At 42.4% G+C, this 23,184-nt stretch overlaps 2 protein-coding genes across 3 annotated transcripts in view; both read right to left on the bottom strand.

Annotated features, from left to right (window-relative positions):
* Positions 1-8,249: 8,249 nt before the first annotated feature.
* On the bottom strand, positions 8,250-9,734 carry LOC136620116 (gastrula zinc finger protein XlCGF57.1-like). Its single transcript, XM_066594836.1, has 2 exons — positions 8,528-9,734; positions 8,250-8,389 (listed from the first exon to the last, which is right to left on the bottom strand). The coding sequence occupies exons 1-2, from the start codon at positions 9,732-9,734 to the stop codon at positions 8,250-8,252; spliced, it is 1,347 nt and encodes a 448-aa protein (XP_066450933.1).
* A 201-nt stretch (positions 9,735-9,935) lies between these two features.
* The window catches only part of LOC136620555 (zinc finger protein 665-like), a 174,157-nt gene continuing 160,908 nt past the window's right edge, over positions 9,936-23,184 (bottom strand). For both annotated transcript variants that reach the window (XM_066595402.1, XM_066595403.1), the window contains exon 7: positions 9,936-13,582. In XM_066595402.1, the coding sequence (XP_066451499.1) occupies positions 11,847-13,582 (1,736 nt within the window). In that variant the 3' untranslated portion in view covers positions 9,936-11,846. The remainder of the gene's footprint in view (positions 13,583-23,184) is intronic.

Below are 23,184 nucleotides of genomic sequence, written 5' to 3'. Positions count from 1 at the left end.
AGAGGACCCCCCGGAATGTGATCAGGGGGTTCTGATGGGTCTCTGTGGAAGTCCCCTAAAGGGACCAAAAAAAAAAAAGTTAAAAAGTATTAAAAAAATAAAACAAAAACACTTGTCTCCCTTTACTTTGTAAAAAATTAAAAATAAAATTACACATGTGGTATCCCTCCATTGTAATGACCCAGAGAAGGAAGTTAGTACATTATTTAACCCCTTAATGACACGGCCCCCTTTTTTCTTTTTTCCCCATCATAAAAATCATAGCTCCTTTATTTATCCATCGCCGTCGCTGTATGAGGGCTTGTTTTTTTGCGGGACGAGTTGTATTTTTCAATGGTGCTATTTATTGTACCATATAATGTACTGAAAAACTTTTACAAAATTCTAAGTGGAGTAAAATGAAAGAAAAATAATATTCCGCCATCCTTCAGTGCGTTTTGTTTCTACGGCACACAAACTGCAACAAAAGCGACATGTTAACTTTATTCTATGGGTCAGTATGATTACTGCGATACCAAACTTGTACAGTTTTTTTTTTTGCTGTAGTACTTGTATTTTTTTCAAAGACATTTAATTTTTAAAAATTATTTTCTGCTGCATCTTCTGCGCGCAATAACTTTTTTACTTTTCCATCGACGTACTTGAGCGAGGGCTCATTTTTGCGGGACGTCCTGTAGTTAACGTTGGTACCATTTTGGAATACATACGACTTTTTGTTCGCTTTTTATTGCATTTTTTCTGGGGGACAGGGTGACTTAAAAAGTGCATTTGTGGCGTTCTTTATTTTTTTTTCGGACTACGTTCACTGTGCGGGGTAAATAATGTACTATTTTGATAGATAGGACATTTACGGATGCAGCGATACCAAATATGTATTTTTCTTTTATGATTTAGATTTTTTATTACAGATATGGCAATAGGCGGGCGATTTAAACTTGCATTACTTTTTTTTTTTTTTTTTTTTTAAGTGTGAAAGTCATGAAAAAGAAAAAAAATTATTACAATTTGGTATTGGCAGGATTGTACCGGCCCGTAGAATTACTTTAATACATTATTTATACTGCTCAGAGAATGCAGTGAAAAATAAAAATAAAAAAACATGCCAGAATTACAGATTTTGTTAATCTTGCCACTAGAAAAAATGGAATAAAAAGCGATCAAAATTTGACATGTTCCAAAAAATTTGATAAATGAAGACTGGAGTTCATCCTGCAAAAAGCAAGGCCTTCAAGAGCTCTGGCAATGGAAAAATAAAATGAACACGGCTCTTGGAATGTGGCGACACAAAAGCAAACCTTTAAGAAAAAAATGTTTTAAATGTACAAAAATAGCAAAACATAAAAAAACTGTATAAACTTGGTATCCGTGGAATCGTGCTGACTCAGAGAATAATGTTATCACACTATTTATTCTGCACACTGAACATTGTAAAAATTAAATCGAAAAAAACAAATGGCAGGATTTCTTTTTTCCCTCCAATCTCCCTACAAATTATTTTACAAAAGTTATGCAATACATTATACATACCCAAAAATGATGCCATCAAAAAGTACAACTTGTCCCGCAAAAAACAAGCCCTCATATGGCTGTGTCAATGGAAAAATGAAAAAGTTATGGCTCTTGGAGCGCAACTGGAAAATTAGTTGAAATTAAATGATTGGCCCATTTAAAAAACCTGCCCTGGTGGGTCTGACAGGGTGGTAAGAAACCCGCGATTCAAGGGGTTAAAGGAAGAGTAAAACGACATACAAGAGAGTTTTTGTTTTTAGTCTTCTAGAAGTGTAAGCTTAAAATATGTTATAGCTTAAATAGATGAAGAGTGTCTGATGGGGATCATTGTAATAGGTACTCAAAGTTAGTGATTTGTATGAGGAGGTCACCGCTTTTTTCTTTTTTGTGTTGACCTCTCTAAAAAATGCTTTATGTGCTTTCTATATCAGTTTTAGGTGTCACATTGAGTGAGAAATACAGCTTCGATGACTCCGATAAGATTTTTGTAGTGAGGAATTTATGAGAAATATGCTGTTTCTCCAGGATCTGCCATAACTCAAGGGAGAATCTAAACAGGGGTAAATTCAATGGGAGGGTGGTCAGATGATGTGGTGGTGCCTATCTGTAAATACATAATATAGGGGAGTGTCCATCTATCAAGTATAAATAGGTCAACAAGAAAATGAACTAGGTCGTTGAGAGTAGTTCTCTAGAAGAGGAATTTAAGCATTGGAACATACTATATAACACTTGTTTATGGAGCCAAGAGTAGGAGAGGTTCTGTTATTGTGGTCTGGAGAGTAAGTTTTTGTCTGGGATGACATTAAGATCACTGCATATTATAAGCTTGCTCCTTTGGAGTTTTCTTAATCATTTTATTTAAGAATCCAATTTGGGAGGAATTTGGAGAGCATATATTCACTAAAGTAAGTGGTATGTTGTTTAAACAACCCATCAAAACAATGAATCTACCCCCAGGATTCACTAACTTCTCCGGAAGTTCAAATTTAACCAAACACTATCAGGACTCCCATTAGTTTTTTATCTGAGCATGCCATGAAGACTTTTGGGAATTTTTTATGAGAAAATGTGGGACATGAAGATGATATAAAGTAGGTTGCTTGTCCTGATATTGATCTGGCGCTACTCTGGGAGACCCTTAAGGCCTTCCTCAGAGGTTGCCTGCGCTCCTCTATATCTTTTATTAAACGTAACACTTCCTGATACGAGCAGGAGCTGGCATCTGAATACTCCAAATTGGAGGCAACTTATGTCGCAGACCCCTCAGATGATGATAGAACAAGGTGGTTGAGCCAAGGAAGACAATACCTCCTATATCTGCAGGAAAAGGCTCGTAGGTCCGCTTTCTTTGCTAAGCAAAAATACTATGAACAAGGTAATCAATCCAGCGGCTTGCTGGCTCTTTTAGTCCATCAGAATTCAGCATCCCCCTCTATATTATGTGTCAAATCTGACTCAGAAGTTCTTATACATAGGGATCAGATCGGGATGTGGTTTCAACAGTTCTACAAAGAGTTGTATAACACCAAATTCCACTATTCTCATGATACCCTGAACGATTTTCTAAATAAACCTACATTCCCGACACTCACACAGGACCAACAAGCATTTATAGATGCGCCCTTTACTCTGACCGAATTAACGGAAGCGCTTTCGGGTATGTCCAGTGGCAGATCGCCAAATACCAAGACATACTGCTCCCTACATTACTTGCCACAAATAATGTGGCCTATGAGAAGGGAGATCTCCCTCCATCCTTCTACGAAGCAACAATAGTACTTATTCTAAAGCCGGATAAAGATCCCCTAGACTATGGTTCCTACAGGCCAATTTCCCCACTTAATACTGATTACAAACTTCTGACTAAAATGCTGGCTAACCGTCTCAATACCATAATATTGGACTTAATCCACCCACATCAAACGGGGTTTATGCCCGGGAAGTCCACCAGAGACAACTTACGGAGGGCCCAAGTGGTGACGCAGGTGGGGGCGGTCGGAGGAGAGGACTGGGCCTTGGCCTCCTTAGATGCGGCAAAGGCATTCGATTCAATTGAATGGCCCTTTCTTTTCCAGGTTTTACAGAGATTCGGTTTCGGTGAGACATTTATTCATTGGATTACTCTTCTGTACAAATCCCCCCTAGCAGCCATTTCCATTAATGGGTCCTGCTCTCCCTATTTCCAATTACATAGAGGGACTAGACAGGGGTGTCCCCTATCCCCCATACTATTTCCTCTGGCCACTGAACCGCTAGCTATGTTGCTACGAGAAACCCAGCTATACAGGGATGTCGCAGTAGGTGACAGGGAAGACCGGGTAGCTTTATACGCCGATGATCTCTTGCTTTTCTTGGCGGACCCTGAGTCAACCCTCCCCCACGTGATAAATCTCATTAATATATTTGGTGATTTTTCGGGCCTTCAAATCAACTGGACTAAATCAGCCCTGATGCCTGTTTCCGGGGGAAGCTGTTTGGCAGATATCGACTCACTATGTGGCCTTCAAATCTCCAATCAGTTTAAATACCTGGGGTTATAGATAACCAATGATGTGGGAAGATCTCTAGAGCTAAATGTATACCCCCCTTATAGATCTATTCAGGTCCAAGTTTAAAATATGGGGCTCCTTGCCGCTTTCAGTGGCGAGGCGCATTAACCTTATCAAACTGATAGTACTACCAAAGTGCCTATATATAATGCAGCATGTGTCGGTACATATCCCGACCAGCTTCTTTAAAACCATGCAGTCCCTGATGTCTTCCTTTATATGGGGAAACTCCCGTCCCCAAATTACGAATCTCGACGCTTCAAAGGCGGAAGCAAGATGCGGGTGCTGCCCTACCAGATCTGTTACTATACTATGTGGCCAGTCAGCTAATTCACTTGAGAAGCTGGCTGAGTGATGACCTTCTCCCTAACTCTGAGGCACATGTAGCACATTACCTAAAAATCCCTAGATTGTGGTTCCTGCTGGAATCTCCTTCTATTCTAACAGGCAAAATGTTACCAATTCATAGGTTAGCCTCTCAGGTCTGGCGGCAGACCAAGTCAATTAGCCGTTTCATGGACATAATAGCTGACACTCCCCTTTGGCGTAATCCTGGGCTCCCGGAAGTGCTCCGGTTGGAAGATGCCCAGGTTTGGGAACAATATGGCATCTGGACCCTGGCAGACCTTTATCGACAGAACACCCTGGCCTCATTTGAGCAGTTGCAGAATAAATACGAGCTACCCTGCTCTCATTTCTATAGGTTTCTCCAGATCAGACATGCTTTGCAGGCGCAGTTCCCACTGCTCAGACCTGCTATTGCTCACTACCCCTTTGCTCCCAAAGCCCCCAGGGCCTAATATCGGCACTGTACTCCCACCATATCTTAATACGAGCCTCCCAAAATATACCCTCTGCCCTAGTAAAATGGAGGACACTGATACCAACTCTAACAGACGATACGTTCCAAGAGCTTTTGGAATCTCCTCTGTATGTATCCCCAGCAGCCAATAATAAAATGATCCAGCTGTATATAGTGTACCAGTGTTATCTCACTTCAGCAAGATTGTATAAAATGGGCAGAATACAGTCTACAAACTGCATTAGGTGTTCCTGCGAGTATTCAGATTTTTGGCATATGATGTGAGAGTGTCCCGTTATTGAAAGTTTCTGGGGGGAGGTCACGGGTATCCTCTCTGAACTTTTGGGAGACCCTGTTCCACCGAGCCCAGAGATTTGTCTATTTGGAATATTAGATGAAGAAAGCTGGCAACACTATATAAAAAATTTTCTGCGGGAATCTTTGTTCCTTGCTAGAAAAACAATTGCACTGCGGTGGATGGATCGTAAGAACCCCTCACTCTCAATGTGGAGGAAGCGGGTCAATTGGGTGGTGCCATATAATTATATAGTCTACAAGGGATGTAAGTGTCCTGGGAAATTTGATAAAGTGTGGGGTCTGTGGTGTGATTCCCCCCTCACATTATATTCACCACAATTAATGACTTCATCTATTCTGGAGCTCAGACGTGCTCGCTAGTGGATACATGCTCTGGAGCAGGACCTGTGGCCTCAGGGATTTGGTCTGCTTATGTGATCTGACTTTAAAGCATTAAATCGTTATTTTTGATGTATCAGGGTGACTGAACCTCCCTACCAATCTAACTATACAAGGTTATGTACTATTTATGTGCTGCACCTGTCTATGACAGTATGTTCCTTATGCTACTTAATTTTCAATAAAACGAGTTTAACAACAAAAAGTAGGTTGCTTGTAAGCACAATATATCAACCTTATTTTTTAAAGCATCTTTCAGACTAAGGATCTCTTAAACAGAGAATTAAGACCTTTAGTATTCAGGGAGAGAATTTTATATGACATAGTATTTATGTGAGAAAAGCTAAAGTAGTTGAACTATGGAACTGCCTATTACAAGAGAAAGGCAACAAAAATATATGAATAGAAAACAATATAGGTCTCCCTATCTCGGTGGGAAGCAAGCTAGTCCTAGCTCCCAGGGTCACAGGGACCAGAACGGGGGATATAAGTCCTGGCAGGAAAGAACACCTGCATAGTGTATGTGTGGAGGGATGGGGAGGGGGAAGTTCGCCTGATGGAAAGGTTCCTCCTTGGAATGTGCAAATATTGGATAATATCTCAACGGGATGAAGTCTAATGGGACTACACTTGAATTAGATTGGTGGATATTTTCGCAGAGGAACTTTGTTGATGTTCAGGTACATAGATTCCCTAGGACTCTAGCAATTTGAGACCATCTTCAGGCTTAGATAAGACGTGATCAAGTCCATCCTTTTGGATTAGGAGCTTAATCAGAAAAAAAACATTCATTTGGGATTTTAGCTTGACGTAAGGTGGAGGGGGTGTTGATAAAGGCTCTTCTTGCTTTGATTGCTGCAGGTGAAAGATCAGTGAAGAGATGCATATCCGTAAAAGGGCTTGGAGGAAAGTTAGCTTTGCGGAAAGCGAACATTAAATCTTCTTCGATATGAAACAAAAAAAAAAGTATTCTGGCTATAGGTATGAGCGAGCCTACTTGGTGTTACTCCGTTCCCCCCCCGCAGCCCACCTGAGCCTGCTCGGATCACTAAGCAGTTACTCGAGAAGAGCGATGCTCGCTCGAGTAACTGCCTTACTGAGTAGGCTCGCTCATCTGTAGCTATAACATTACGGGAGATAATCTCAGAGAGGAACTTCGGTCTTGGGAGTTTGTGAGCTCTGTTAATAATAAGCTCATGAGAAGAATTAGAAGGGTTTTCATAAGTTGAAGCAAGCAGTCTTTCAGTTCTGGTGCAGTAATCTTTTGCGAAATTCTGTGGAATTTCACTTTGTTCCTCCTGCTCCTATCCTCGAGATTTTACTTTTGATGAAATCAACATCTTAACTAATGAATAATGACCATCAATTAAATCATTATTTATCAGGTCTGCCAACTTTACTTTCAGTATGGCTAACTCTGTCTCCCAACTCATTTATAGAAGAGTTAAATGTGGTAGATAAGTGTGCTAAATCACTTTGAGTAGACTCTCTCAGTGCCACCACCAGTTTCTGTAGCAGGCTGGTTAGAAGACGGCACGTTGCACAGGGGATCCTCTGTATCAGGGAGCAGGACTTCGAAAGGGTTAAAAGTCTCTAATCTGGGGTGTTGCTTTTCTTGGATTGCTGTGGGAGACTCAGCTTGCCCTGAAAGAGACATGTGCCTGGACACCATCATAGCTGGCAAGGCAGCTTAAAGCTCCTACTCACCCTTGTGGGTAAATTAGTAGGGCTCTTTTCTACCCTTGGCTTCGGTTGGTCTATCGAAGATCCCATAGGTCCAGGAGAGGACCTGTCTGAGGCACCTGCACCCTGCTAAGAGCCACTTGGAGAGGGGGAACTGAAGTCACAGCCTCGGAATTCTGCCAGGAGCCACTGGCAGCGAAAGACTCAGTGAGGCGCTTAGGCTCCGACCTATCAGCCCTCTGACGGGTTATATTGCCTTTCTCCAGGAGTGGAAGAGGAGCTGCTATGGTGTTGCTAATGGAGGTCACGCCCCTGATACTATAAATAATTTTTGAGGTTACTTAAGGATGTAAGGCAGAGGGGGTAAAATCTGAGAGAAAGGTAAGAGTTTCTCATTTTATGTATAATTTTTTTAGATTTTGATTTATAGCAATGTTTATATGTAATATGATTTGGAAAAATTCAATAAAACTTAATGTAAAAAACACTTTGATCAATCCACAACGTAAAGCATATTAGTAGTTGTTCTGGCTAGAACTTCTCCATTCAATTGTACCTTAAAATTCTGTAAATTTAATTTAATTTGCTTAGTTCATAAATTTTACATTAAGCTGAAACTCCAAGGATATTTACTATTAGTCTCTCCAAACCTATGTAGACTCAGATAACAACACAAAAACATTATGACAAATTATTCCTCCTAGTTTATTCACTTATATGAGCATGCAACATTTCATACATTTACAGGGGCAGTCCCTAACAAAATCACAGCATCCTAATGCTGTAGGTTCTCAGAGAACCCCTGCCTGCACCCTTGTGTTATGGCACAGGTCTTTGTGGGGTTAAGTTATATATCATAACGTATCCTTAGGAAGTAGGTCCTGCAATAAGAGTCCACACTAGTAACATTTACTACAATATGAACAATAAAATAGCTTCTTTCTAGCATGATAACTCTGATGTTAAATAAGAACCGATTTCCTTATAAAGCATTTCTCATATTGTGATCATGTAAACAGCTTCTCCCCTGTGTGAATTCTTAGATGTTCCACAAGACAGAGTTCCTGATCAAAAGGTTTTCCACATTCAGGATATGAAAAGGAATTCTCCACTGTGTGAATTTTCAGATTATGTTTCACAAGACTTGCTTTTTGGCAAAAACATTTCTTATATTTTCAACATTCAAATGGCTTCTGCCCCATGTAAATTCTTAAATGTCCCACAAGATGTGGTTTCTGACCAAAACATTTCCCACATTCTGAACATGAAAATGGCTTTTCCTAACTGTGAATTTTCTGATGTTTTACCAGATGTGATTTCTGAACAAAACATTTCCCACATTCAGGACATGAAAATGGCTTCTCCTCGCTGTGAATTTTCTGATGTGCAGCAAGATGTGATTTCTGCCCAAAACATTTCCCACATTCAGGACATGAAAATGGCTTCTCCCCTGTGTGAGTTCTTAGATGTTCCACAAGATAGGGTTTCTGACTGAAGCACTTTCCACATTCAGTACATGGAAATGGCTTCTCTCCTGTGTGAGTTCTCTGATGATTTGCAAGAACTGATTTCTGGCTAAAACATTTCCCACATTCAGGACACGAAAATGGCTTCTCCTCTGAGTGAGTCCTTTGATGATTAGCAAGAACTGATTTCTGGCTAAAACATTTTCCACATTCAGCACATGAAAGTGGCTTCTCTCCTGTATGAATTCTTAGATGTTCCACAAAATTTGATCTCTTGTTAAACCACTTCCCACATTCTGAACATGAAAATGGCTTATTACCTTTGTGAGTTCTCTGATGTCTTAGAAGACCTGATTTCTGGCTAAAACAGTTCCCACATTCGGAACATGAAAGTGGCTTCTCTCCTGTGTGAATTCTTTGATGCTCAACAAGATTTGATTTATGGCTAAAACATTTCCCGCACTCAAGACAAGAAAATGGCCTCTCCCCTGTGTGAATTCTCTGATGGTCCACAAGATTTGATTTCTTACTAAAAGATTTGCCACATTCAGGACATGAAAATGGCTTCTCTCCTGTGTGCGTTCTTAGATGTCCCACAATTTTTGATTTCTGACTAAAACTTTTACCACATTCAGGACATGAATATGGCTTCTCCCCTGTGTGAGTTCTCATATGACGTATAAAATGTGATTTATGGGCAAAACATTTCCCACATTCTGAACATGAAAATCGCCCTTCTTCTCTGTGAATACTTTCAAGCAAAGAAAGATTAGATTTACTTTTAAAATGATTCCCATATTGAAATATTTCTTCCCGTCTCTGTTCAGTTCTTTGTTTGTCAATCAGCGATTGATTAGATGAAGGTTTCCTGTGACTAGTGGTATCAGTGGATAGATCTTTGCTCTGAAAGACTAAGGATACATTAGTGGTTATTGAATTAGATTGTGTCATATTTTTATCATCCTCTTCGTCATACGGGGATACACCATGATATGGAGATACGAGATGTCCATGGGAGCCCCTCATCCAGTCTTCACCTCAAAAAGAAATAAAGGTTCTTATTTTATCAAACAAAATAGATTTTTTTTACTATTAACTAATCAATCTTTATTGAGTAAAGAGCAAGAAAACAAAAGTAACAAGATAATGCATAATTTCGATAAGACAATCACATGTACTTATATAAGAGCGATAACAGACCAAAGAAAATATTATAATATTCATGGGTAGTTTGTCTGCAGAGGTACCAGAATATAATCCTTTGTACAGATTAAGACATTACATTATGTCTTAATGTCAACTGGCAAAAAAAAAAAATTCAACAAATCCTAAAAAGAAGGTATATAATAAATATTAGGAGTGAAAGCAAATGCAGCTTGAATATGTATAATTAAATATTAAATAGCAATGTGCGGTCTCCAATGCATTGGACAGCACATGGACAGTATGCCCTTGTGCTATCTAATGAGAGTTGGGCACAACTGTAAAATCGGCCATGTGGAAGAAGCTTAATCAATGCAAACAAAAAAATTGATCTGACAGAGCTATTTCGTCCATTTCTTTGGCAGAACTTAGCAACACAGTTCAGAACAGAACCTGCAATGCTAATGTGAATTAAGTTTAACGGGCGCTTTTACACGGGACGACCTGTTGGATGTAGATGCCCGACAAGTCGTCCCAGCGAAGATCATGGGCTTTTACGCAGGAACAAGTATTGCTAAGTGAATGGCATGAGCTAGGGATCTTCTGGCTAAGACATTTGTAATGATTAGGTTTTACTAATCAAGTTTTTCATTTGTTTGAAATGCTGGTCTATTTTACATATTAAATGGATCCGTTAATTGGAATACAAAGAACAGTTTCCGTTTTTCTGTTTGTCCCCTAAGCATACGATGTAAAAAAAAAGTGCATTTGGTCTAATTTCTGTTTTTTCCTCAGATTTCTGACCTTATGATGGTCCAGAAAAATGGAAAACAAAATGGGGATGTGAACACAGTCTAAGCAGAGACACTGCATCGGACACAGGAGTCTCCAGAATTGAACCCGATAGACCTTCCTGAAATCAATGCCAGGAGACCGGGTAGCTCCCTGTCTTAAGCTATTGTAATATAGGCCAATGTATAATCTGTTCCACTCAATCATACTAGTTTCCCCAACGTTATAAGGAATCATCCATATTTCATATATTTTTATTATAGAACCTGACCAAATATATAAATACACACACGGAACAACAAACATGAAGCAAAACAATTTATAGCTTTTAATATCTTATATACAACATTTTGTCCCTTGCCATATGATGAAAACATGATGAAAACACGATGATAAATCGAAGAGAAAAAAAAAACTCAGTACAACATTGGAAGTCTCTCAAGGCAAAAATAAGGAGCCTACATCAGGGGCACCTACGTTCATAGAATCTGTTCCGGAAACTTGATATGAGGGATTTCACAAACCAATTTAATCCTTTTAGGAGTCAGAAACTAGAGGCCAAAAATTTGAGATTTTATAAGAATGGTCTACAGTCCACACAGTAAGGTAGACTAGTAGGTGTAATGGATCCTGGTGGATCAAAGATAATTCTACCAAGAAATGAAAATTTGGAATCATTCTGAATCTTTTACTAGGTCAATATTTCCATTACAAGTTGTTGCGACTCCGACTGATGTGAAGAACACATTTAGGACACCACTATGGAGAGTAAGTAATGCGAGCTCCGCGTGTGATTTATCGCCACAGATCTCAGTATGACATATCGCCCGTGGACAAGCAGACCAAATAAGTTTATGACTTCCAGAGTGTTTTTTTTATTATAATGTGGAATGGACCATGTTAATGAAGCACATTTTCCTCTGCCGCCTCCTTATTGGGATGTCTTACTGCTGGAAAACAGACCATAACATAAAAGAAGATGGTCTGAAATACTAATCAGTAAGAGCACAATTTCATTTCCATACAAGAGAATAAAAACAGCAAAGGCTTTGATTCACGCTGCACCCACCCATGGTGACCATTGGCGGGCACGTGTGGGCACTGTTTTGAACACATGCAGAAACCACACCCTGGAAACAGAGCTTTAGGAAGTAGATTTTACAGTTAATCTCTGTACCTGTAAAACTTATTACAATCTAAACATTAAAATGATCTCTTCCCTGTGTGAGTTCTCTGATGTTGCACTAAATTTGATTTCTGACTAAAACATTTCCCACATTTTGAACATGAAAATGGCTTCTCCCCAGTGTGAATTCTTAGATGTTGGACAAGATTTGCTTTGCTGTTAAAACATTTCCCACATTCTGAGCATGAAAAGGACTTCTTCCCTGTGTGAGTTCTCTGATGTATAAGAAAAACTGATTTCTGGCTAAAACATTTTCCACATTCTCTGCATAAAAATGACTTTTCTCTTGAGTGAGTTCTCAAATAATGCTGGTCAAGACCCGATTTCAGGCTAAAACATTTCCCACATTTTGAACATGAAAATGGTTTTTCTCCTGTGTGACTTCTTAGATGTCCCACAATTTGTGATTTCTGACTAAAACATTTTGCACATTCAGGACATGAAAACGGCTTCTCCCCTGTGTGAGTTCTCAGATGCTTCACAAGATATGATTTTTTAATAAAGCACTTCCCACATTCTGAACATGAAAATGGTTTCTCCCCTGTGTGAGTTCTCTGATGAATAAGAAAAAATGATTTCTGGCTAAAACATTTTCCACATTCTGAGCATGAAAATGACTTTTCTCTTGAGTGAGTTCGCTGATAATGTTGGTCAAGACCTGATTTTAGGCAAAAACCTTTCCCACATTCTGAACATGAAAATGGCCTTTCTCCTGTGTGAGTTCTTAGATGTCCCACAATTTGTGATTTCTGGCTAAAGCATTTTCCACATTCAGGACATGAAAATGGCTTCTCCCCTGTGTGAGTTCTTAGATGTTTCACAAGATATGATTTTTTACTAAAGCACTTCCCACATTCTGAACATGAATATGTCTTTTCCCCTGTGTGAGTTTTGTGATGTTGATCAAGATCAGATTTGAGGCTAAAACATTTCCCACATTCTAAACATGAAAATGGCCTTTCTCCTGTGTGAGTTCTTAGATGTGCCTTAAGATTTGATTTCTGACTAAAACATTTCCCACATTCAGGACATGAGAATGGCTTCTCCCCTGTGTGAGTTCTGTGATGTTGATCAAGATCCGATTTCAGGCTAAAACATTTCCCACATTCAGGACATGAGAATGGCTTCTCTCCTGTGTGAGCCTTCTGATGCTGATCGAGATCCGATTTCAGGCTGAAACATTTCCTACATTCAGGACATGTAAATGGTTTCTCTCCTGTGTGAGCTCTCTGATGATGCTGGTCAAGACCTGATTTAAGGCTAAAACATTTCCCACATTCTGAACATGAAAATGGCTTCTCTCCTGTGTGAGTTCTTAGATGTCCTACAAGATTTGATTTCTGACTAAAAGATTTCCTACATTCTGGACATGAAAATGGCTTCTCTCCTGTGTGAGTTCTCAGATGATTCATAAAATGTGATTTATGGGCAAAACACTTCCCACATTCGGAGCATGAAAATGGCTTTTCATCTCTATGGATACTTTTATGCATCTTATGCAAAGAAACATTAGCTTTCCTTTTAAAAGGTTTCCCACGTGCTAATAATTCCCCCTCTCTATATCCAGTTCTTTGTTTGTCAATCAGTGCTTGATTAGATGAAGATTTCCTGTGACTAGCGCCATCAGCAGATAGAGCTCCGCTGTGAAGAGCCAAGGATATGTTAGGCATTATTGAATTAGCTTGTGTGTTATCTTCTACTTCATGATTTGGAGATACGAGATATCCATGGGAGCCTCTCCTCCAGTCTTCACCTGGGAAAAGAAATAAAAATTTCTTCTTTTCCTAAAGAAAATAATTTACCTTTTTTCATAATAACCAATTAAGCTTTATTGAGACAATAGTAAGAATCGAGGAAACTATTACAGCATGATGTTGAGTCTGGACGTCAGAGTTGCAGTATAGAGAATGTCCAGGAATATGCCCAAAACCCTCACAGATTGCAAGAAAAGCACACACAACTAAATCATTACCTCCTGTTAATTCCCTAGTAACCCCTACCTATGTAGACAGGTTAAATACCCTAGGATATACAGCCCCATATTAGAACCTAAATACGCTCCCTAATAATCCCTGCAACTAAGGATACAATAGTAACACATTTATTCAATTAAGCAGAGTCAACAGGATGCAACAGGAGAGATATGTTAGTACGTGGGATAAATCATAAGCTGTAGTCAGTCGCAAAGTCTAAAAACCAAGTAAACACAGAGTTGAGGTGCTTAAGAAGAAACCAGAGAGGAATACTCCAAGTTAGAGTTGACATTCTGGAAGATACACCAAGCAAACACTTCTTAACACGAGTAGCAGAGCCAGAGAAGAAACCAAAAGGAAACGCCAGGAAAAGGGAGTGCCAGTTTACATCTCCTCAAGCACAAATTGGATGTCCTGTGTAAAAGACAACACAGGACTCCAGTAACATAGGCTGTAAACCTGCAGGTGAGAGATAAGCCATGTATTACCCAGCACCTGTGCAAAGTCAGATCTCAGAGGCAAGTGCAAACCATGCTGCCTGCGATCACCTGCACACAGCATTGCACTGAGCCTCAAACTGGATGCCGCAGCATACTGACAGTACCCCCTTTTCTAGGAGGGATCTGTGGGTCCTCAAAAGCTGGCTTACTGAGATATATATGGTGAAACTCCCATGCAAGGCAATTAGCATGTGGAACTTTTGTTGGTAACCAAACCTGCAATTATTTGAGCAAAAGGCTCAAATATGGCAATTTTGCCTCAAGACCAGGCAGTGAATGGATTACACACCATTAGGTAAAGGTTTCCGGACATAAAAATTAATTTTCTCTTTATGAGCAAGATCAAGTCTGGGTTCTAGCCCTGGGACCATAGATGCAATACAGCCTTGAGATAAAGGAATAGAATCAATTGCACAGACAGTGGACTAGTCAAGGTTTCCACCTTGAATCCTATTTCGTGTACCAACTGGGAGTCAAATTAATCGACTCCAGAACCACAGTCTATAAAGCTCTTTACTGAAACAGTATAAGACTCAATCAGCACCTCAGCTGGCAGCTCCAGCATTGGAGGACCTTAAAGACGACACTTTTATACCCAAATGATTGTCCTCAGAATCATAGTAACATAGTTAATAAGGCTGAATGAAGACAATGTCCATCTAGTCCAGCCTGTCTAGCCTCCTGTTGTGTTGATCCAGAGGAAGGCAAAAAAAACCAAGAGCAGAAGCCAATTAGCCCATTTGGGGAAAGAATTCCTTCCCGACTCCCTAATGGCAATCAGACTGTTCCCTGTATCAACCCCTAATCATTTAAGCCTTGGAGTTTTCCCACCAACTCCTCTCTGCTGTAACTCAGGACTTGACAGAATTAAATGTCCCTTTCTTCAACAGTAGAAACTTAAACACTCTACCAGATGTTTTCAATGGAGTCCCGTTGAATGTTCAACACTCCCAATCTACATAGGTTCTTCCCCTTCCGGTGGAGAATCCTCGGTAATATATTGAGAGCGCTACCCAAAAGGTCCCTCAAAGAAATTTGCCTCTTATTTTCTCTCCCACATTTTCTTGTCTATACTTATTGCTAAAGTGTTTTGGGAAGGTGTGGAGGAAGGGGCAGAGGAGGAACCAAAGTGGCTTCCCTGACAATTACACCCTGAATTGGTAGCACAGAGCAGGACCATCCCAGCAGGGGTCAATAGCCCACAGCCAACACTCTGAGCGATAGTCTTCTGAAGGCCTTTTCCCTGTTTGGTTGAGCAAATCTTACTTACAGCAAGGGCCCACCTATATCAGGGTCTCAAGAAAAATCAGTTAACTGTGGATAAAGCTGTAGAAGACAGAGGAAAAGAAAATGCCCACACCTGAAGATCCCCACAAAAGAGGGAAATGATCACAGGCATAGATGTTGCTTCTCAGATCCTGATGTCCCGTGCCAAACTTTGAAATACAACTTACAGTTTTCTCTGAAAGAGACAAACTCACTCCTTTTAACAGAGTATTTCTCAAGCAGATACATGGTTGGATCAGGGGATGCAGAAGATATTAACCCTTTCTAATCCACTGTCTGACATCTGAAGACATTATGATTTAAGGCTGTAGAGCTCCGATGTTGGAAGACATCCATCGGGGATCTCTTACTGTATATTGCCAGCCTGTCTGCTGTTGGAGCCTATCCAATGTGTCGCCTCATGCAGTACTGGCTTTAGCCAGCATATAGCGCCATTGTATAACGACAGAAAAAGAATAAGCCCCCTAGGAAAACCAGGATACAAATTGGATTGGAAAGGGTTAAAGATTGTACAGCAGCTTGAACTGCAGACTGAGCCATGGACCTTACTTTGTCTCCTTGCTGGATCCATGAATTCAAAATCAGACACCTGCAAAGCGAGCGACTGCATCTGTGCAGCTGGCGATTTAATGACTAAATTAGGTCCACGGCAAAGTAAAAAAAATATATATATTTTGGGCCAGTGATAATGTCACAGCATGATGTTGAGTATGGATGTCAGAGTCTCAGTATACAGATGGTCTAGAAATACATCCTAAAAACGCACTTGCAGATTGCAAGGAAAGCATGCACAGCTAAGTGGTCCCTCTCTAGTGATGAGCTATTAGTGGAATAATCAGGTTGTTCGGTATAGGGCCAATTGTATGAAAATCATCATGAATCGGGACGGTCAATTCCGACTGCAATTCAAGTCAATGGAAGTAAAACTTGGCTTCATTAATTTGTCCTCCAGAAGGCCCCCAATGCAACCAAAGCCCCCTATATTGTATGAAAATACAGCCACACATCTGCGAAACACTGTGCTCCAACCAAAAATTGGTCAAAATAGTGTACAGTGGGTCAATCGTCGCACACGGGTGTCACTGAAAACAGAACAAGGCCCATATAGGGTCTCACAGATCAAAAATTGCTGCAAGGAAGACAGCAGGGATGGTGCTTGTTTTATAAGCAATGTCATAAAGTTTGCAAAGGACAAATTCTACCAGGTGAACACAACAGCCAAGCACGGGCTTCTCCAAGGTAAAGCTGTAGAGCTTCAGCTATTTCCTGTGCTTTCGAAAATTTTCTTTTGTGAAAAGGAGGAAACATGGCAGAAGCAAGAGAAGGAGAGCAGCAGCAGTTCAACCAACACCAGCAGCAACACCACCACCACCTTGTGGGCAGAGTGTGCTCCTTGTGGAAACGTGAGAGCTATAGCTCTGCATTTCCATTTGGGAAGAAGTTGTAGGAAATATGGTGGAAGCAGAAGAGCAGCAGCACCACGACCAGCAGTACAGCCCCTTGAGAGCACAGTATAGTCTTTATATAAAACTATGCTCAGTCATATGTGAGTAAAAATTGCCTGCGTGCTAACTAATCAGGGGAATCTGCCATGGGGGACAGAAGTCAGGTGAAATCCACGCATAGTTCATTTTTTATAAATATCAGATAATCCATATTGTCTGTGGACAGGCAGATGCGTCTATCGGCTATCACCTCCCCAGCAATGCTGAACACCCTTTCTGACAGCATACTGGCAGCAGGACAGGCAAGCACCTATAAAGCATGTTGTGCAAGCTCTGGCCATTCATCCAGCTTAGAAACCCAGAAGTTAAAGGGGCCAATGCTATGCCCGAGTACATTCACATGGGAACTGATGTGTTCTTGGACCATCATGGATAAGTGTTGCCTGTGACTGTGTTCTACCTTGTGCTGCAGCCTACGACGGGCTGAAAAAAAATTATGCCACACCTCTGTTAGACTTTTGCTGCTACCGGTGGTGGTGTGGCGGCTAATTGCTCATCCTCCATGAGCCGCAGAGCTGCAATCCATTGTGAAGGCATCCCTGCTGGCATGGGAAATGCTCTGCTCAGGCTGCTTAATGGTCTGTCCTAATAGTGCTGCCTTTTGAAGCCCATCTCCACTGCTGGAATGAGATATGTCATTTTGGCCTTGTAGCAGGGAACAAGGAGGGCGGCACTGACAACGACCATGTTTGTATCTAGAGACCTAGGGGTGAGTATCTCAATCCTGCTTTGCTGCGGAGCCGCACACTACCCCTACTGCTGGTGTAATGGTCTGGTGGACCATTGCATGAGACAGTTGGTGACTCCTAGTAGTGGTCCGAGGGACAATGACAGCTCAGCGATATGTTCAGGACATCCTGCAGCCACATTTATTGCCTCTCATTGCAGGGCTTCTAAGAGGCATTATTCAGCAGTATAATGCTTGGCTGCATACAGCAAGGGTGTCATAGGAATGTCCCCACAACATTGTTACACTTCCGTGGCTGCCCGATTTATATCCAATAGAACATATATGGGACCATCTGACACCAACTTCAACAGCCTACAAGATCTAGAAGCTCCATTAGAGCAAATGTGGACCAATATGCCGCAGGGTACAATATGTAACGTGTATGCCTCCATCACCGCCCATATCACATCTTGTATCCAAGATAGAGGTGGTACAACAGGGTACTAGAGCCTCCATGCCCTCCTGTATCACATCTTGTATCCAAGATAGAGGCGGTCCAACAGGGTACTAGAGCCTCCATGCCCACCTGTATCACATCTTGTATCCAAACTAGAGGCGGTACAACAGGGTACTAGAGCCTCCATGCCCACCTGTATCACATCTTGTATCCAAACTAGAGGCGGTACAACAGGATACTAGAGCCTCCCTGTCTAGTTTTCCCCAATAAATTATTATTCTTTAGCTCTGATATTGCAATCACTTACTTATATCAATGTTAAAATCACACACAGTTTCATTCGATTCCGACAACTCCTTCTAGGCGCTTGATCTTTTTTGACAATGAGTGTTTAGGCCATGCGATAAAGGCTTCCAGAAAAACTGTTGCCCATATGCAAGATGGAGGTCACTTTTGGTGACATTTGTAGGGCACCCTGGCTGCTGATTGCTTGCAAGCTGACCTCTGCAGTAAATATTACAGCAAATTCAAATTTCCTGTGGTTCCTGCCAAAAAAGGTTCGGACTTACCTGATTTGATTTTCTAAAATTGGGGCAATTTTATTGCCCGGTCAATCAAGAGAAATACTAGTCACCTCCTGCACTTTCCCTAGCAGTCCCTAACTCCCCTGGCGCCTAGAGGGAAACCCAATTCTCGAACCTAAATAGACTCGCTAATAATCCCTGCACCTAGAGATACACTGGTAACATGTGTAGTCAATCCAACCAAATCTGCAACAGGAGCGATAAGCCATTACCTGGAATAAATTGTAAGCCATAGTCTGGAGAAGTTGCTGAATGTAAAAACCAAGTAATCGCCAAGTTGAGGTGTCAAAGAAGAAACCAGAGAGAATAGTCAAAGTCAGAGTTCAAAGTTCACAAGATATACCAAGTGAGCACTTCTCAACGCTTCTGACCACCTCACTTAAATATACGACATGTGTATATTACAATATGTATAGTTCAATATGTGTACAATAGCGTGCGTCTGTGCTGCACGTGTACAATAGCGTGCGTCTGTGCTGCACGTGTACAATAGCGTGCGTCTGTGCTGCACGTGTACAATAGCGTGCGTCTGTGCTGCACGTGTACAATAGCGTGCGTCTGTGCTGCACGTGTACAATAGCGTGCGTCTGTGCTGCACGTGTACAATAGCGTGCGTCTGTGCTGCACGTGTACAATAGCGTGCGTCTGTGCTGCACGTGTACAATAGCGTGCGTCTGTGCTGCACGTGTACAATAGCGTGCGTCTGTGCTGCACGTGTACAATAGCGTGCGTCTGTGCTGCACGTGTACAATAGCGTGCGTCTGTGCTGCACGTGTTCAACAGCGTGCGTCTGTGCTGCACGTGTACAATAGCGTGCGTCTGTGCTGCACGTGTTCAACAGCGTGCGTCTGTGCTGCACGTGTACAACAGCGTGCGTCTGTGCTGCACGTGTACAACAGCGTGCGTCTGTGCTGCACGTGTACAACAGCGTGCGTCTGTGCTGCACGTGTACAACAGCGTGCGTCTGTGCTGCACGTGTACAACAGCGTGCGTCTGTGCTGCACGTGTACAACAGCGTGCGTCTGTGCTGCACGTGTACAACAGCGTGCGTCTGTGCTGCACGTGTACAACAGCGTGCGTCTGTGCTGCACGTCTACAACAGCGTGCGTCTGTGCTGCACGTCTACAACAGCGTGCGTCTGTGCTGCACGTCTACAACAGCGTGCGTCTGTGCTGCACGTCTACAACAGCGTGCGTCTGTGCTGCACGTCTACAACAGCGTGCGTCTGTGCTGCACGTATACAATAGCGTGCGTCTGTGCAGTATTTGTAGAATAGTGTGCGGCTATATGCATAATAGTGTGCGTCTGTGCGTATATATGCATAATCACGTGCCCCTGCGCGTATATGTGCATAATCGTGTGCCTCTGCGCGTGTATGTGCAGTATAGTGTGTGTCTGCGCGTATATATGCAGAATAGTGTGTGTCTGCGCGTATATATGCAGAATAGCGTGCGTCTGCGCGTATATGTGTATAATAGTGTGGGTCTATATGCATACTAGCGTGCGTCTGCGCGTCTACATGCATACTAGCGCGCGTCTACATGCATACTAGCGCGCGTCTACATGCATACTAGCGCGCGTCTACATGCATACTAGCGCGCGTCTACATGCATACTAGCGCGCGTCTGCGCGTCTACATGCATACTAGCGCGCGCCTGCGCGTCTACATGCATACTAGCGCGCGTCTGCGCGTCTACATGCATAAAAGCGCGCGTCTACATGCATAAAAGCGCGCGTCTACATGCATAAAAGCGCGCGTCTGCGCGTCTACATGCATAAAAGCGTGCGTATATATGCATAATCGTGTGCGCCTGCGCGTATGTGTGCATAATCGTGTGCCTCTGCGCGTATATGTGCATAATCGCGTGCGTCTGCGCGTATATGTGTATAATAGTGTGCGTATATGTGCATACTGGCGTGCGCCTGCGCGTCTATACGCATACTGGCGTGCGCCTGCGCGTCTATACGCATACTGGCGTGCGCCTGCGCGTCTACACGCATACTGGCGTGCGCCTGCGCGTCTACACGCATACTGGCGTGCGCCTGCGCGTCTACACGCATACTGGCGTGCGCCTGCGCGTCTACACGCATACTGGCGTGCGTCTGCGCGTCTACACGCATAAAAATGCGCGTACGTGCAGAATAGTGTGCGTCTGCGCGCGTACGTGCAGAATAGTGTGCGTCTGCGCGCGTACGTGCAGAATAGTGTGCGTCTGCGCGCGTACGTGCAGAATAGTGTGCGTCTGCGCGCGTACGTGCAGAATAGTGTGCGTCTGCGCGCGTACGTGCAGAATAGTGTGCGTCTGCGCGCGTACGTGCAGAATAGTGTGCGTCTGCGCGCGTACGTGCAGAATAGTGTGCGTCTGCGCGCGTACGTGCAGAATAGTGTGCGTCTGCGCGCGTACGTGCAGAATAGTGTGCGTCTGCGCGCGTACGTGCAGAATAGTGTGCGTCTGCGCTGTACGTGCAGAATAGTGTGCGTCTGCGCTGTACGTGCAGAATAGTGTGCGTCTGCGCTGTACGTGCAGAATAGTGTGCGTCTGCGCTGTACGTGCAGAATAGTGTGCGTCTGCGCTGTACGTGCAGAATAGTGTGCGTCTGCGCTGTACGTGCAGAATAGTGTGCGTCTGCGCTGTACGTGCAGAATAGTGTGCGTCTGCGCTGTACGTGCAGAATAGTGTGCGTCTGCGCTGTACGTGCAGAATAGTGTGCGTCTGCGCTGTACGTGCAGAATAGTGTGCGTCTGCGCTGTACGTGTAGAATAGTGTGCGTCTGCGCTGTACGTGTAGAATAGTGTGCGTCTGCGCTGTATGTGTAGAATAGTGTGCGTCTGTGCTGTATGTGTAGAATAGTGTGCGTCTGTGCGTATACATGCATAATAGTGTGCGTCTGTGCGTATACATGCATAATAGTGTGCATCTGTGTATGTGTAGAATAGTGTGCGCCTGTATATATATTAGTGTGCGCCACTGGCCACTATGGGGGGACCTTGTTACCAATCGGGCCACTATGGGGTTCACTTTTACTATACTGTCGGCCCTTTAAGGCAGCCATAAGGCTGATGTGGCCCTCGGTGAAAATCTGTTTGATACCCCTGGTCTAGATTATCACATTTTCATAGTATTGCGTCTGGGTAATCAAAATACTACAATTCAAGCTTAATTGATTCTTGTTACTAACCAACACAAGATAGTGCTAGAATACCTTATGGATGCCCAGGAGTGGCATATGCCTGACTACAGTTTGAGTTCAAAAAGGGAATCCTGTCAGCTGGATGAAGCCTGTGAGGGACCCCCACACTGTTGAGTAATACTAAAGTAATAGCTCTGGGAGCATCAATAATGGGGGTCTGGGGACTAGCAATGACTAATGGCAGGATAATAAATGGTATAACATGCGATATGGCACGAGCCCCTAACGCTACCTCACAGGCTCTTGACTTGTTACTGTTGGATGTGCAAGGTACTCAGAAAGCTGTTCTACAGAACAGAGCTACAACTGATTGTATGCAATCCTGGATGTGAGGAATTTAAAGGTATGTGTTGTTTCAACCTAGCTGATAATTTGGAGCCTCTTCATAAAAATATTCTAAAAGTTAGAACAGACACTCAGGAAAAATAAGGACCAGGGATGGTTTGATTGGCATTCCTGGTTAAGTGCATCTTGGCTTTGCCTACTTTTCAGTATACTTCATGGTATAGTGGTAAGTTGTGTGCTCCTTCGCTGTTGCAATCAGTGCATACCAAATCTAGTGGGTTTCATATAATAATTGGTTCCTCATATGTATCCCAGTATACAGAACACATGAGTATCCAACCTTCAGACCCAGGGTTAGAATAGAGCCCTCAGGGACAGGTTGGGGCCACCCTATGTGGGTGTAACCAGAGGAACATGGATAGCTCTTAGGAAAGTCCGTCTTCCTAGATGTTAATTAAGGCAACATCTTCCTTAGTGGTTAGCTCAAATTTTGGGGATAATAATGGCAATCATGCTAACTGTGGGGGCTATGTAATATGAGGAAACAGTTGCAAAAGGAAGGGGAATGGGGGGGGGGGGGGAACTATAAGATTTCCTATCCTCCATTTCAATCTGCTCTTACTGCAGCTTTTCACTTTTTTTCATATTATTGTTCTCTTATAAGAATGCAAGGCCATTTTACAGAAGTCTCATGAGAAATAGTTCCAATCGGCTTGAGAAAAGTCCTGCCTTTAAGATGTCACTGTTCTTGTTAAGTTTTTAATAACCAATGTAAATGAATTTTAATAAATTATAACTATTACAAGTGAGGCGTGTTCTAGCCTCGTTTCAAATGTCTTCATATAAAATATCTCTTGAAACAAACCAGATGACTTCCATTCCCATCCACGTGTGTGTGATTT

This window comes from Eleutherodactylus coqui, chromosome 3 (genome assembly GCF_035609145.1).
Source record: "Eleutherodactylus coqui strain aEleCoq1 chromosome 3, aEleCoq1.hap1, whole genome shotgun sequence".
Lineage (NCBI taxonomy): Eukaryota > Metazoa > Chordata > Amphibia > Anura > Eleutherodactylidae > Eleutherodactylus > Eleutherodactylus coqui.
The sequence above is the reverse complement of the archived record's forward strand: the minus strand, read 5'-3'. Positions and strand labels throughout refer to the sequence as shown.